At 37.8% G+C, this 15,350-nt stretch overlaps 1 protein-coding gene across 5 annotated transcripts in view; it reads left to right on the top strand.

Annotated features, from left to right (window-relative positions):
- Positions 1-13,746, top strand: part of LOC124168059 (AT-rich interactive domain-containing protein 4B) — a 46,123-nt gene extending 32,377 nt beyond the window's left edge. For 4 of the 5 annotated variants that reach the window (XM_046546163.1, XM_046546166.1, XM_046546162.1 and 1 more), the window contains 7 exons: positions 836-932; positions 2,177-2,559; positions 5,120-5,238; positions 9,676-9,948; positions 11,041-11,169; positions 11,477-11,617; positions 12,314-13,746. In XM_046546163.1, the coding sequence (XP_046402119.1) occupies positions 836-932; positions 2,177-2,559; positions 5,120-5,238; positions 9,676-9,948; positions 11,041-11,169; positions 11,477-11,617; positions 12,314-12,348 (1,177 nt within the window). In that variant the 3' untranslated portion in view covers positions 12,349-13,746. The remainder of the gene's footprint in view (positions 1-835; positions 933-2,176; positions 2,560-5,119; positions 5,239-9,675; positions 9,949-11,040; positions 11,170-11,476; positions 11,618-12,313) is intronic. The other variant, XM_046546165.1, reaches the window with a different exon arrangement.
- Positions 13,747-15,350: the final 1,604 nt, after the last annotated feature.

Genomic DNA, 15,350 nt, shown 5'->3' with positions numbered 1-15,350 from the left:
CAAGAGGAACTTTTTAGGAACTATGATAAGATTTTCATCTTCAATAAAATTGGGTGTAACATTTTTTTCAGTGCCAAATATTTTCATTTAATGTGTTAACTGTTTATCAAAGTATCATCCACTTTTGTTCATGTGCAGTGAGTAACAAGATCAACCAATTTTTCATCAGATGCAACCTGAGAACCCAAAATATCTTATGGCTGCCTTGTGTCTTTGTCTTGAATACAGTGGCTATCAGGATTAAAGCCCTATAGCTAATATATATCATTATATCAGTGGGTACAAATCTACTCAATGAAAGCCTTTCTTCCAATTTTTTGCTCTCCTGTTTCTGTTGAAGGAACAAGCCGAGGACCCTAGGAAATGCTACAGTTGCCAATGTTGTCTATTGTTCTTAGTGCAGTTAGAAGCGTAGATTTAGCTGTATTACCAGTATTAATCAAATATCTAAGTTAAGACAAAATTATTTTTATGAAAACGTCCTGTCTTAAATCATATTTATGCTAACAATACCGATAAAAATAATAGTTTACCAAACTTTCTTAAACTTCTTCTTGTGGTAATTTTAAAAATTTCAACCTTCTTTTGCTTGGATGGAAATTGTTTTTTTGCCAGAAAGTACATATTAATTTTTGATGTTCCTGTCTTAAATGATGCATGTATAAGTGATGAAGAAATGTTTCTTCGATTCCGAGCCAGCTGAAAAGGGAAATTTCTGGCATACTTATAGGTTCCCAACAAAGGCTAGAAATGCCTGTTGATGGTGGTGGAGTTTGGCTTAATATTTGTGAAATTAATAAGTGTTAACTTTCTGCATTATCTTTTGGTGGAGCAGATCACTTCTGTGCGAGGAGACAATACCTGGCAGTCCCGTTCCTGCTTCCAATGACTCCCGGGAGTGTTGTCAAGAGATCCCAGAGAAGCAGTCTAAGGTCAGTTCATGGCATTATTGGAAAGTTTGGGAATGGATGTAAGTCATCATTGTGTAGAAAAATTGAATAATCACGGATTTCTCTTTTTTGCTTAACTTTGATGCATTAATATTGTGGGCAGTGAAAGTAGGCTGCATTCAGGAGAAAGGTCTTTTGCCTATGAAATTGGTCTTGATATTGAGAATTAAGGGTGGTTCTATGCAGTGGCCCTCCTTGGTTTCTAAGCTGCAAAACCTATCGACTCACTTCGAAATTATTGAAATTAAATTTCAGTATTGAAAAAATGCCTGCTGTGCCATAATATTCCTTGTTAATAGGCTTCTTCTCTTAAAGGAAATCACCAATTGCTTTTCTGCTGATGTTGTTGTATATGGATTGTGCAAATCAAGGAGTGACATTTAGATGATGATTTGTGGTGTTTGTTGTCAAGTGTGAATATTTTAGTACTGTAATATAAATTTTTTTCCCCTGAACTGCTTCATAGTATCTTAAGTTTTTATTTTGATGCCATCAGAATTTATGACCTCACTATTGCTTTACTTCTGCTTAGAGTGTTAATGGGAATACATATTTTCTATATGAAACTCATTTAGGAAGAAATTAAAGCGTATAATTATCAGGGAATTTATTATGATTGAATTTGAAATAATTTTCTAGAAGTGTTGAGAATTACCTTAGCGTCTACGATCTCCGGTACGACTGTGTAGTAAGGCTATAAATTATTCATAATGCAAACACATTTCGACCTTTATAGTATTTATTTCTTCTAAATGTTAAAAGTCAAGGACAACCTGAGATTTAATTTTTTTTCTTTTATATTTTGTCTAAAAGCTGTCATTTTTCAATGAAATGTCCCAGAGTGAACTACATATGTCTGAAAAAGAATTTAATAGATTGTATGGTAGACGGTAGAACTACACTCAGAGTGAAAACTGAGCATTTAGAAAGAATTATTGGAATCCATTGAGAACTAAGGGAATATGTAGTTTGAGGATAATGTTTGGGAAATGGTACTAGTAGTCAAAGAAATTGCTATATTGTTCCTGCTATATTTACTGTTGTTTTCCATTTCGTACATTCTCAAGCATTTAGAGTATATATATGTTTTAATATCTAACCATAATGTAATTTGTCTGATGTTCCTTATTAAGAATAATTTATTTGTAAACGTTAAAGTGGTATTGTTATGTTTAACCTTGATTGGTTGGGCTCAATTTCATAAAATTCCCACTTGCCTCCTTCAGGTGCCAGAGATGCCTTTTGCCAGCGTTCCTGGGAATGAGAATAGCAGCTCGAGCAGCCTCCTTCGTGCTGAAAGCTTGAGGAATGACACGAATGTGTGTGGAGGCCTTTCTGGTGGTAGTCAGCTGCTTAAAGGATCCATGGAAGCATATTCATGCGAGAGCAGTATAGGTGCAGCAGCTGCCCCTTGCAGGCCGTCAGCCGCCCCTTGCTCGGCTGCTGCTGCTGCCGATGATGAGCCCAGTGGTCCTGGCAGCGAAAGTGCCGGCACAGCGGCAGCCAAGGGCAAGGATGCTGGAGGCAATGATGCTGCCCCTGTCATGGATAACACTCCTCCAACTACACCTGAAAGCTCCCTCTCCACTATTTCTGGATCTCCTCGAGAGTAAGTGATATTTTCTTTAGAAGTGTTTAAGTTGATAGGGTGATTCAAAAATGTATACAGTAGTACTAAAAAACTAATTCTACTGCTTTATTTGATCTACTACTATAGTACATCGGAAATAAAGTACATTTTTGCCAAAACGGTTGTCATTATAATGAACGTAGTGGTTTGTTTGGAATGCAGAATTGGACTCCTTTAGTTACAATATTATTTTTACTGCTTAAATTAGATCAAATTATCCCTTTAACGCTAAGGAACTTTTTGTCTGATCTTCTTCATTTTTGCATGTAGAGTAGACTTGTTATTACGAAGTTCACAGGACTAAAAAACCGGAGGTCTGTAATAATGAAGTTCGTATAAACATTTCTTTTAGGAATCGTTAGAGAAAAAACAGTAAATAATAAACGCGTTTAAATTACGTGAAAATGTATATGATTAGGAAAATACGTTTCAGTTTCTCGTCAGAAGAATGCAGCATGACGCAATCTAGGGTTGATATCTTCCCGAATACAGTCAGTCCGATATACGAACTAGGTGCATCCCAAGACATTGTTCCTAAGTTGATAAACCTACAGTCCGGCCGCCGAGAGTTGTCCGATGATAGGAAGAATGGTCTAGGTCGGGGTAGGGGGCAAGGTTGCCAGCTAAGAAAGGGAAACGCCTACAAAGGGTTCCGCGAAGAAAGGAGTCGGAAGGGGCAACGAGCATGAAGGACCCAGAGCAAGAATCACCTGGTTTGGTGATTCGAAGAAAGGGCTTGTTTGGGTGGATCAGGCTTATTTCAGTGCTCCTTATGCATTTGACGTTGTATGACTAGGTGAGGGTGTATTAGGTGCGTTTGGGGGACAGCGATTGGCTGTAAACCGTGCTGGCCCAGGGTTATCTGCCCCTCCTATTGTGCCGTCATCGGACAAATCTTGCCAGCTGGACTGCATGCAAGGAATCGAGGAGTGCTGTTATCCTGCCGAATGCAACACTGCATTACACGTATGCCCTAACTCTCGAAATTTGACAATTTTGAATGCTCGTACCTCTGAAAATTCATAACTAGAATGTGCATAGGAAGGCTATAAGTCCAATTTATGAGCGGTTATGAGTGGGTCACCATGACTCCACAGGAATGAAGCTTACTATATGATGTAGCGTATAAACTGAATAAAGAACCATAACTGACGCTCTTGAGCACAGTACACGAGAAGAACTTAAACATGGCGCGATTATTAAAACTTATCGTTGTGAATTTCCACCTAAATGCCATTGCTTATGTGTTGAACTTCGTGATAAAGTTCATTTTGTAACCGCTGGGACTGGGACTGAGGTTCGTAATGTGGTAAAAATGAAAATTTCATAATGAGGTTTCTTTTACTTTAGCTTGTATAGGACTTTTCGTCGGGACCAACGATTTGCTTCGTATTAACGAGAACTTCATAATAGCATTGTTTGTATTAATGAGAGTCTACTTTAACTATCTAGAGTCTGTTAGTGAAAATACCACCAAATATTTTCTAAATTACATTCAAAACAACAGAGTCTGGCGGAGGCCTTATGGTCTCTCTTTGCAGTTGTAAGGTCAAATCATGTACAACACAATTGTAAAGTTGTACTTTATTATCCTCTAGTCTAGTGTACTTTAAAATGCATGAGAATTTGGAGAAACACTTAGAAAGTAAAATATGCGATGTAGTAAAATACAAGTTTCAACATAGCATAGAATTTAAATCAAAGAAGATTATTCATTGACCAATTACATCTCTTCTTGTTGTATTTGTTTTGTGTGCAATCCAGTAAAGCACATCCAACTGACTTACTTACTGCATTCTTGGCACATGGAAGATCCACGTAATGCACAATCTTTTTTCACTCTCGAATCAATGAGTGAACTGGGGTTTTGACCAACCAGTCACACATTGTCTACCACGAGGCTTTAGGTGAAACTGTTGGATAAAACTATCAGTACTCGGGGGAGGGTTCTATTCACGGTGTCTCAACAATTTCTCTTTGAATTCTTGCTGATGAATTTTATTTCTGACTGATTTGGCTAGGATTCATGCTTTCTGTTGGCAGTGGCAGCAATCATCCTCATTAATAGAGAGAGGTCCCACCACTTTCTACTCCTAACACCAATCCTGTGGTAGCTTATGTTCTGATCTGTTTAATCAATTCCTCCAATAACTTTGTTATACTCTAAAAATTTGAGGGGAAAGGAAATGAGAATTCTTGTTTTCTGTTCTCTTGAATACTGTTTCACATTTACTACAGGATTTGCTAACTTAAGGACATAGCAAATGAGACTTGTGATGCACATTTTTATTGTTTATTTTTTATAAAAATGATTCCTCATTTGTGCAAGTCCTTTTGTAAAGCTTTGATTAATGATTTTACGAAATAATCCATAGGTTCATTGGCAAGGTTGAGGATGGGTTTTTGATGTTTGATCCATGAAAAGCTTCTCAAAGAGAATTTTTGTGATTTTTCAGACGCATAATTATTATATAATTTTAAGTATTGGCTGTATTTTATGGGCATCATTTTTTAACCAGTCCTTAATATTATTTTTCAGGGAAAGAGGTGGCTCTTCCCCTGGCATGGATAATGACAGCTCAAAGTCTCATCGAGAGTCTTCTGAAATTGATCTCGACAGTCCAGTTGAAGGAAACAAAGTGGATCATTTCAGTGAAGGTGAGTCATTCTTTTGAGATAATATTTACACAAAATGTTTCTACCCGTAAGTGATAAATCAAAAAATATTTTTAGAAACATATTACTAAGACCTTTTTTTATTTGGTATTACTTATTACAGTAAACTCTTGATTTTACGAAGTCAGTGGGACCGGAAAATTGGCACTTCGTAAAATCGAGTTTCGTAAATTCAAACCTTTTTCATAAGTCACGAAAAAAATGTTCGCTTATGTTTCTTCCGCCGTTTTTTGTCTTTAGCGGTCTTATTTAAATGTTTTCGGTGGTTATTCTTGGTATAATTCATAGAAAAGGCTTTTTGTTTTCGATTTATGATGTGAAAAATCGTTAAATAATTATTCCACCATAAAATTCCTATTTCTTGTTCATACTTCAACATCAACGATCGCTAAAGAAATTCCCGACCAGTCTAGAAAACGTAATCAAATAATGAATTGCAATGTTTATTATAAGAAAGTAATGTTATAAATTTTTGGTTAGAAGCGAATAGCAACTATTAAGTATGCTGAAGATAGATATTTGTTTCTGACACCCACGGAATTTTAGCTGCCGCCGGCCTAACCGCCATTTACGTCGCCCTCTATCGCTCAGTGACGAGAAAAAAAGAAAAACGAGGGTCTTAGCCCGTTTCCAAAATAACCTTCGTAAGTTAATATTTCGAGTTACTTCGTATTTTCAGCAGAATGTGCTCTATTTTCACTGAGATTCAATTACGATCATAAATAAAGTAGGATGTGATTATCTTCTGGCGAATATTTGAAGTAAATTCTGTTCTCCGTCCGACTACTGTGTTCCATCATCTTTGCAGACGTTGCCATAAAAGACTCAACTCTTCATCAGGACCATATTCTTCATACCGGGTGTGAGGTGACCTGTTCATATAGTATGTTTCTCTCCTTTTATGCCGACAGGAGCAAGGTTCCAACCGGAAAACGACAGGAGAAACATCTTACAGTATCGGAGAAATAGAGAGAGAAACATTATTATCCACATTGATTGTTTTCCAACAAGAGACGTTTTATCATTTCTCAACGTGGTTAAGTATTGGTTCACTTGCGTGAATTCCCAAAAATGATACGCAAAAACCTGTACCTTCACCTCATTTAGTTTTCGTGTTTCTTTTTCCGCCGTATTGAAAGTTATGCAAAGGATCATTGACATAGAGCGAAGATTTTCTTAGTTTTAGCACTAAAAAATAGGCGTGCCATAATCGTAAATAAATATAGAGTGGACAGCGAAGAGAAAATAATTAAATGTCAATTTTAAAGTCAGCAGGGAAGAAGAGAGAATTTTATAAGCACGGCACCATTTCCCCGATAGTGGAAGATACTTCTCCAGCCTCTCTCCGGTTAAAAACTTACCCCCGTTGCCGGTAAAGATGAACCATGCCCTTCTCCACAGTCGGAGAACATTCCCAGTGGGTGGGGTGAATAAAGAGTGGGATAGGGATTGCCTGAGGAAAGAAGTGTGGTCAGCATAAGGAGTGGTGAAGGGGGCAGGAGAAAGAAGTGTGGGGAAAGGTCCTTCAGCTCTGCCTCAGACCACGTTTGGGGGCCGTATTTTGTTACGACGCACGCAAGCTCAGTGACCTTAGGAAGGGAATGAATGGGAAATGCTGGGGAAGGAAGGGTTTGGGATGCTTAAGGTGGGTGTCAGCAAGATCAGCCAAAGGCGGCAGGAGGGAGTAAACAATTGGCTTTGGAAAGAAAAAACTCTCAGCATGGGAGAACTGGGAAGCGCGTGAGAAGAAAGTTCATGGTTAGAATTGGAAGTGCGTCTTCATTACGAGAAGCCTGAAATATAAATTGGCGGTAAATAGAGCCCAATACTTAAGATATTTAAGTTGTTTATTCACAAAGGTCAATATATACACGAAATTATATTACCAAAAAAAAACTTTTTTTTTGCCTTTTTCCCTTCTTCATCGCCGCTTCCACCATGGTTTCTAACTTGCATAAGTGGTAATTAAATTGGGGGTCCAAATCGTTAGCCAGATCAAAATGTCTTAATGTTTGGAAGGCAGCGTATACTTCTTTTTTATTAGGTGGAATTACTTCCTCACTTTCATCATCGTCGTCACTGCTATTCTGACTAGGCCCGGCCGCTGCTTCTTCCGACACAGGCACCGGCGTCGAATCGTCGCAAGCCTGGAGATCATCATCTAGCGCAATATAATCGCTTGATGTTGCGCGCTGTGCTCCTCCTGCTTTTTCCAAATATTTTTTAAAATTTTCTTTTAAGCCACTAATCTCCTCCGCGATTTCATCTGCCGCAGCTTCCTGAAGGTACAACGTAACGATTCAACCAGAGCCGTGATATTAAATCAGTAAAATTACTATGAGGTTAGTTGTATCAAATATCAACCTCGGGAACATCCTCATGATGCGCTATCGGAGGGAATCCGGCCGATTTCCAGCAATTTGCGATGGTAGTGGAGGAAATCTCCCTCCAGGACTCGGCTATGGCGCGGATTGCATGTATCAACGTCCATTTCGGGATGTTATTAATTTGTTCCCATTTCTAAAAGTACCAAATAGATTTGTAAGAATGATAATCATGAATAAAAATATCTAAATCGATATCCAAACGCACATGAGCAAAATAGATGAATATATACATACCGATCCATCGCAAGTAATACCGCTCAAGCTTCTTCCGGTACAGGACTTTAAAATTCTGGATAATGCCTTGGTCCAAGGGCTGGGACTTGCTAGTCGAGTTCGGGGGTAGAAAAAGGACTCGAACATAAGCCAATTTTAGATCTTCCACGTATTTATGAACGGTGGCATTATCCATTATTAAAACAATTTTGCGGTTCTCTCCAGCAATTTTTCTCTGTAGACGTATAACAGTTTGCTGGAAATTTCTCGGGTCATCCAGCTGTTTTTATTTGCATGGTAAAAAACTGGGAGGGCTTCCAAATTTACATGTTTTAAGCACCGTGGCCTTTCAAATTTCCCAATGACAACGGGCTTGATTTTTTCCGTGCCCGTTTGGTTGACGCACAGCCCCACAGTAACACGCACTTTACTCTTTTTCCCCCCATGGCACCTTTACCCTTTGAAACCCAGGGTTGCGTCAGGTAATGCTTTAAAAAATAGCCCTGTTTCAGGGACCAGCGAGGGTGAGCTCGTCGAGGAAAGGGTCCCGGATTAGGGACCCTTCGAAGTGCTTCGGCGAAAAGTAGCCAAGTAGTCTTCGAAGTACGTTCACAGCAGTGCAAAGGGTTAATTAGGGGGGTACGAAATACTCCGCGTGACCTTCCTGACATGCTAAACTACGAATTATTGTCGATGCTATGTTTACGAACAGGCACGTAAATAGGGGCATAATGTCAGCCGCGATATTTTTACCGAACTCCTACTTCCCCTAAATTCCCACAGTGAGGTTTTTGGCGACCCATTTCTCTCCAAAGTTGCATTATCATTTACGATTTCGCACTTTTGATGGACCACAGTTGGAAGCGCTGATTTTTTAGCTACTTACGCCGGCGTAACTAGTTTTGTTGACAAATTTTTCGCCGTAGTTCGTATAAACGAATGCCATTTGCTCCTAGGGACCGAGCCGAGGTTCGTAAATTCAAAACATTTCGTATAATCGAAACTTCGTATAATCGAATAGCGCCATGTATTTAGCATAGGCTTTTCACCGGGACCGCAATATCACTTCGTATAATCGAAAACTTCGTAAAATCCTGCTTCGTAAAATCAAGAGTTTACTGTATGTCTTAGCAAATTTACCCTCTTTTGCAATTTTCAAATGTGTTAATACTCCATCCATTGAAAATACTTGGAAATAAATAGCATAAGCTTATTTGTTGTATAAAGCATAAAGTATAAGCTTAATGGTATTTATTTCCAAGATGTAAAATGTTGCTTTGGCAATCATTAAAAAAAATTGTTCTTCTTGCTGTTGTTTTTCCTCCTGAGTTATATGATCAACTTAATTTATTAGGTTCTGAAATATTTCCGGGCAGTGGACAGCTTAAGGATTCAAATTTAGAATGGGAATTTTTTGTATGTAGTTATACTGTAAATGTGAGTTATCATGACCTAAGTTATCCCAATGAAGTGTTCTAAGATATCATCAAAGAATTAAGATTCCTGTTCCGTCTGTTGTGAGTGCATCAATCAACCCAGCCTAAACTCATAAATTTTCCTTCCTAGTTAGGGTATTACTTATTATTGTGATCAATTAGGACCCTGTGTTTTTGTTTTCCCAGTAGATGCCCACAGTTTTATTTTGCAGAATGATAACATCTTCTAATCCTAGGAAAGTTGTTTTTCTCCTGTTCGAATCATTTGAATTTTTTAGCGATTGTTGCCTGATGCAGCATTTTTGAGTTGTTTTGGTGTGATTGTGATGTCTGTCTTACATTAAGGTTCTTTTCTTTTGGTTTCATCATTTTTCAAAATACAGATCTTTCTGTCTCAGATTCCCTTCTGAACATTGATGTGTCCAACTCGGAAGATAACAATCAGCTGATGCCCCTCCAAGGTCTCAAAGCTTCGGGGACCCAGAAGAGGAATGTGCAAGATCTTGAGAAGGACTCGTCGGGCCATGCTCCGGGATCTACGGGCATGCACGATTCTCCATCGAAGAAGAAGAGGAGGACGCACAGGAGATCTGAAGACCCAATATCTCAAGGGTCCAAGCGGCTGAGGCATGGCTCGGGTCGCGGGCGAAACCTTGGTTAGTTCCCTTGCTTTATTTCTAAGCAGTGATAGCGTCCATCATGTTTGGGATTAGTCATTGTTGCCAATGCGAAGCTAAAGCCATGTCCAAGTTATTGAGCATGCTTGCGCGTAACATGTAAGTGGGCATTATTGTGAGAATAGTTGGATGACTTAAATATCTGAAAATAATGTCTTTGCTTTAATGGATACACTTCACAGCAGAGTAAATAACTATGTGGTTGTCAGTGGAAAAATTTAAGCCATCTGCAGAGTTTTTTTTATCAATTAATGAGATGTGGTATTCAAGCAACGTGGTATTGGTTGTTGTCGTATCGAATTAGTCATCCAATCCTTACATCTCTTCATCATGTTACTTCTCATGTGTTTATCTTATTTATTTGATCTGTTCAATTGATCAAAATTTTTTTATGTCTAGTATGTTTCTGATGCCTGTTATGTCAGGTACTATAAAATTACCTAATTACCTACTTTTCCATTAATTGATTTGTAATGTGTAGCAAGGGTATAAACCTAGTGGTGTAGTATTCGAAGTGTCCACCCAAACCCATAAAGATAGCATTTAGCTTCGATATGTAGACAGGCTTTTGGTGCATTTGAAAACAAGTCTCATGCCTCGGGATGAAGTGCTTAAAAAACATGTGACTTGGACATGGCTTGAACTTCATGGTGAGCTCCAGTCAAAGAGTAGTCAAAGTATTTTAGATGCAAATTGTACCCCTCCTAGGAGGAGGAGGCTGGAAAATGTTCCTTAGCTATAACAATCGTACTTAAATGCATGGTGTTATTATCCTGATATTTTTTTAAAATTGAAGTTATTTTTTTACTATGAGATGGTAGTGATGTTAGGAAAAATTGAAAAGTGTTTGCAGGAGAGATTAATTTCAGATGTGTAATGTATATTTCCTATTGGATTGCATGTGTATGTAGATCTGATTTTTTGGCGTTGGAGTTACGCCTTAAGGGCTTTCCATATTCTAGAAGTAACACACTTATTTGATCATAATTTTAAGGCATAATTAATTAAATTAGGAGATGTTAGACTGCTATATTTTATTTGAATTAAATGAATTAATATTTTTGCTCACAGCTGGAAGTGACAGTGATGACACCTCAGAAAATTCTACCAGTGGGGGATGCACTCCTTTGACCAATGCTGAAAATGCTGTTTCCTCTCGATCTCCTAGGCCTTCCAAGTATAATTTCTATGTAGAACTGGGTAAGTGTTCAACATCATTTGTTAGAAGTTAATTTGTATGTGTTTAAGTGTTAACGTTATTTTCCATTGTATCTTGGCCCTTCATGGAGCTGTAAATTTTGTATTACATAAAAATAATACCCGAAACATGTAGTTCTAAGACAAAATGCCTGTTAGTTGAAGTATTTTGGTGATAAAACCAATTAAATCTATTATTATATGAAGTTTAATCTAGTATGTTAGTGTTTGTATTAAAATAACTCATCTGTAATGTTGATGATGTGTTAGATGCTGTAACCTTAGGTGCATTACTATTTTTGTTACTTAGACCCTGAATTGGATGGCACCCAGAGGATAGCACTTCTGCAGCAAAATTTGCAGGAACTTAGGAAAACGTACATGTCTGTGAAAGCGGAGCTGGCCTGCATTGACAGGAGAAGAAAAAAGCTACGCAGGCGTGAGAGGGAAGGTAAGTTTTCAGATATGCTTTTGGGTAAATGATGAAATAAGCTGCATTATTTGATTTTGTATGCTTTCTACTACGTATTTAACCTTAGCTTATGGTATAAAGCAGCATTCTTTAAAAAGAGCTACATAAAATCTTTTAATTCCATTAAATGTTCCCAGCAAGCTATTTCATGCCGGTAAGTCCGGTATGTGATGTTGCATATTAGGATTCATTTCCCTGGCCGTAGGTGGTGCTGAAAGCATCAATAAGAGGCAGATTGAAATAGGTGATGGACTTAATAATTCTTGGAGTGCTCTTGGAAAAAGAATTTCATTGTGGTTAACCATATTTATATGTATTCCAGCATAGTGTGTTTTGCTGGCTCAATTTGGAGGAATTTTATCATATGATGGGCGTAATAACAACTTAATTTTTCATGCAAGGTTGACTTATTCCAGCTGTTTTCAGCACGTACAGTATCGTTATGAAAAGTACAGCTTGAGAGAGATGGGTTGGGTTAAATGAACCTTGTGTGGAAAATAATTTAGTTGTCTGTTCTCCCATTGTCACTTAGAGTATTTTTTCTAATGTTATGGAAATGGATTCAAAAGTGATCCTTCAGGCTGACTTATTCTTGTTCTCAGCATCATTTTGTTGCATAGCATTTCAGTTGACGCATTGATTGTCTAATGACATTGTTGTCTTTGCTTCCTACAGAAAAAGCGGCGAAACATGAAGTGGCATGCTCATGATGGTAGTCGTAGTGCTTGCTCCCTATCCAAGCCAAAGGTGCAGTGATACTTGAAGCAGTGCTCTTGTCGCTTCAGGAACTTTCACCAAGTGTGGGGAACATTTGTAAACAGACACTTTGAAATCCAAAATTAACTGAGATAGTTACGGAAGTGGGTGACAAAATCATGGTGGATGTTTTCTCCTTTGCGTATGGAAGAAAGTAAGAGCGAGTGTTTGTGAGTGTGCGTGTGTATGCGTGAATCGTCAACTCCCTCGTACGTGAATCCCTCTGAGTGGGTGGACGTTTTGAAGTTCAAAGATAGCGAAAGTGTAATTTACCTGATTCCCAAGTCCCTCCTTTTTGAGGAGTATTCAATGTACATTATGTTCAGTACCGAAACTTCCCCCCCTCCCTGACCCCTGATTGTGTGATATGTTTATTGTAATTAATAGAATATTAATTTTGTGTTTTTGCATTTCATGCAAAATGTGAATTGTTTTTAGAAATAGTTATGTGTTTGTCTAAAAGCCCCGGTTGCCTCAAATTTAGATTAAAATATTGTTAGATCCCCTCCTGAAGTGTGATTCAAAATTAATGTAGTTTTATACAGAAAAAGATATTTTCATGGTCATTGTATATAGAGATGCTCTCCATATTGATATACCAGAGGATCAGTTGTTCAGTTAAGATATGAATTATTCTGATAAACTATTGTATTATGAAGCAATACAAGGCAACGAAGATTGGAAAAAGAAACTGCAGCAATCACCTTCAGGGTAATGTAATTTTCTGGCAGCAGTATTGTAAAATATGTTTTAAAGTGTTGAGAATATTGTAAAGTTGTACATGTTAAGCTGATTGCTAAGGGATAATTTAAAAGGAGCTGAGAAAAAATCTGTGTTTATGAAATGGACTTGTTTAAGATGATGGAAGGATCCGTATCCATGAATTAATGAGTTTGGTTTGAATCGGAGGACCATGTTGCTTTTGTATTTTGTCTACTTTTCTACTCCTTTAATGATATGCATAATTTGTATGAGGCTTAATCCAACCTATTTATTTATGCAGTTTTGAAACTGGAATTGATTTGGCCCCGATTGTTTTTATGAGCTAAGTGTTTTTATGTAGTTGTTAATATGATTTGAGTCATAGGTTGTGGTTGTATAAATTGATCAACTTTTTTGTTTCGACTTTACCATGTTGTGGTGGAAATGTTTTTTTAAAAACTGATCTCCATACCTATTGAAAAATATAAATTTTATTGTTTTATATTAGAGCCATTTCAATCAAATAGTTTTGTAAATCAACAGAATTAACTCCCTATCACAATTGGTGCATTTGAGACATTTATACTGATGTTTGTAAAAATACCATCGAATGAGAATATTCTGGTTTATTAAATGGCTAGATACGAATATTTCTGCCATTTGTAAGTTTTTCACCCCATGGAAGTAACTGAACAGCAGAAAGTATTTTTTTTTGAGTGGGTCATGATTTTCTGACCACCTTCACTTCGAGAGAAAGTCCTTGTTGAAATCAGATTTTGCTTTTTTCAAATTATGTATTTTCAAATCAATTTGAATTCTCCTTCAGATTATATCAGTTGATTAAATTTAAGCTATAGTCATCTAATTCTGAATTTTTGTGGAACTTAATTTTTTTTATCTCATTCAATACTTCTTTTGAAGAAAATTTTTGTTAAATATGAAATCTAGGAAAGTAACGGTTATTGAGGATCATAAGGATTATAAGGAAGAACAACTCAAGGCTATTGTTAAACTTCCAAAGGGGATAATTCTCAGGGTGTCGTACAAAGATCCTTCTAGGCTACTGATCATGTGCTGTGGGTGAAGTTTTTGGACATAGGAAAGAACCCTTTGTGTAGCAATCATAAAGTTGTAGAGGTCCAGGTTGGCTCATGGATAGTATTTGTCTTGCAGTCTAAAAGTATGTTTTAGACTTGGTGATTTCTTTGCCAGAGTTTGGTTACTGCTATGTTTAAATAGTGATCTGTAAACCCTGGCATTGGGTTATTAATCACCCCGAAACATGTTTTAGGTACTAAAGTCAATGTCATTTATTGTGCAAGTCTTTAAGGTTTGCTTGTCATTAACTGCTGTGATGGTTTCTTTCCATGTGAAATATTCCATGGTTTTAATAATAGGGGTGAGCTAGTTGGAAGTGCTATTGGAGTTTTGAGGGTAGGGTGACCATTCCTCCCATAATATCTGGAGAAATTGTAAAGATGTTAATATTTCAGGGGTCCCTACTGTGAAAGTTTTTTATTTCACCAGCTTAGCAGAAAATTTTTGAAAATAATTGATAAAGATCTGAAGACCACTTGTCAATGCATGTCGGACCTTAGGCTTATTATCAACGAGAGGTTTTCATGCTATCAAGGTGCCACAAAAAGTAATTTACCCAAAGACCCAAAGCAACGGGCTTAATCCACTCTTGGGGACTGCTGGGAATGACATTAATAAGGCAAGGCTAGATTTATGACGTAAAGCATGTGATCCCTGTAGAAAGATTTACATATATCAACCCATGAGTGGGAGTAGACATAAAAGTGAAACAGAGGTGCCCTATGCCCAGGCAAGCGTATGAGTGACATAATATATGGAGCTTAATAGGAACAAATGAGGCCCACGGGCCTGCTATACTCTGTTCATTTTATCTCTGCGGGTGACTGGTGTGGCCAAAGCAGGTGAAGATGTGGGGAGGGAAAGTTTCTCTACACGTGACTTCGCCTTTGCCAATCTGCAAATAGTAGGCGTGGCTTCAGCTAGTCGCTCTCAGACCTCCGGCAAGTGAACATCGTGAATCTGCTCGTGGAGCAGTGTTGCCAAACCTCATGCGTTCTCCTTGTATGTGACTAAGTATGCCTTCCACCAATGGTGCCTCATTCGGCGTGGTAGATGGGCCATGCCACCGGTGGCTTCTGTGAAAGGATTATCCCCAATGTCTTCCAAATGAGTAATTATATTTTCTCGGCACCGGGGCCAAAATACCTGTGGCCAC

Source organism: Ischnura elegans, chromosome 11 (assembly GCF_921293095.1).
Source record: "Ischnura elegans chromosome 11, ioIscEleg1.1, whole genome shotgun sequence".
In the NCBI taxonomy this organism is placed as follows: Eukaryota; Metazoa; Arthropoda; class Insecta; order Odonata; family Coenagrionidae; genus Ischnura; species Ischnura elegans.
Note: the sequence above shows the minus strand (reverse complement) of the source record. Positions and strands in the feature narration are given on the sequence as shown.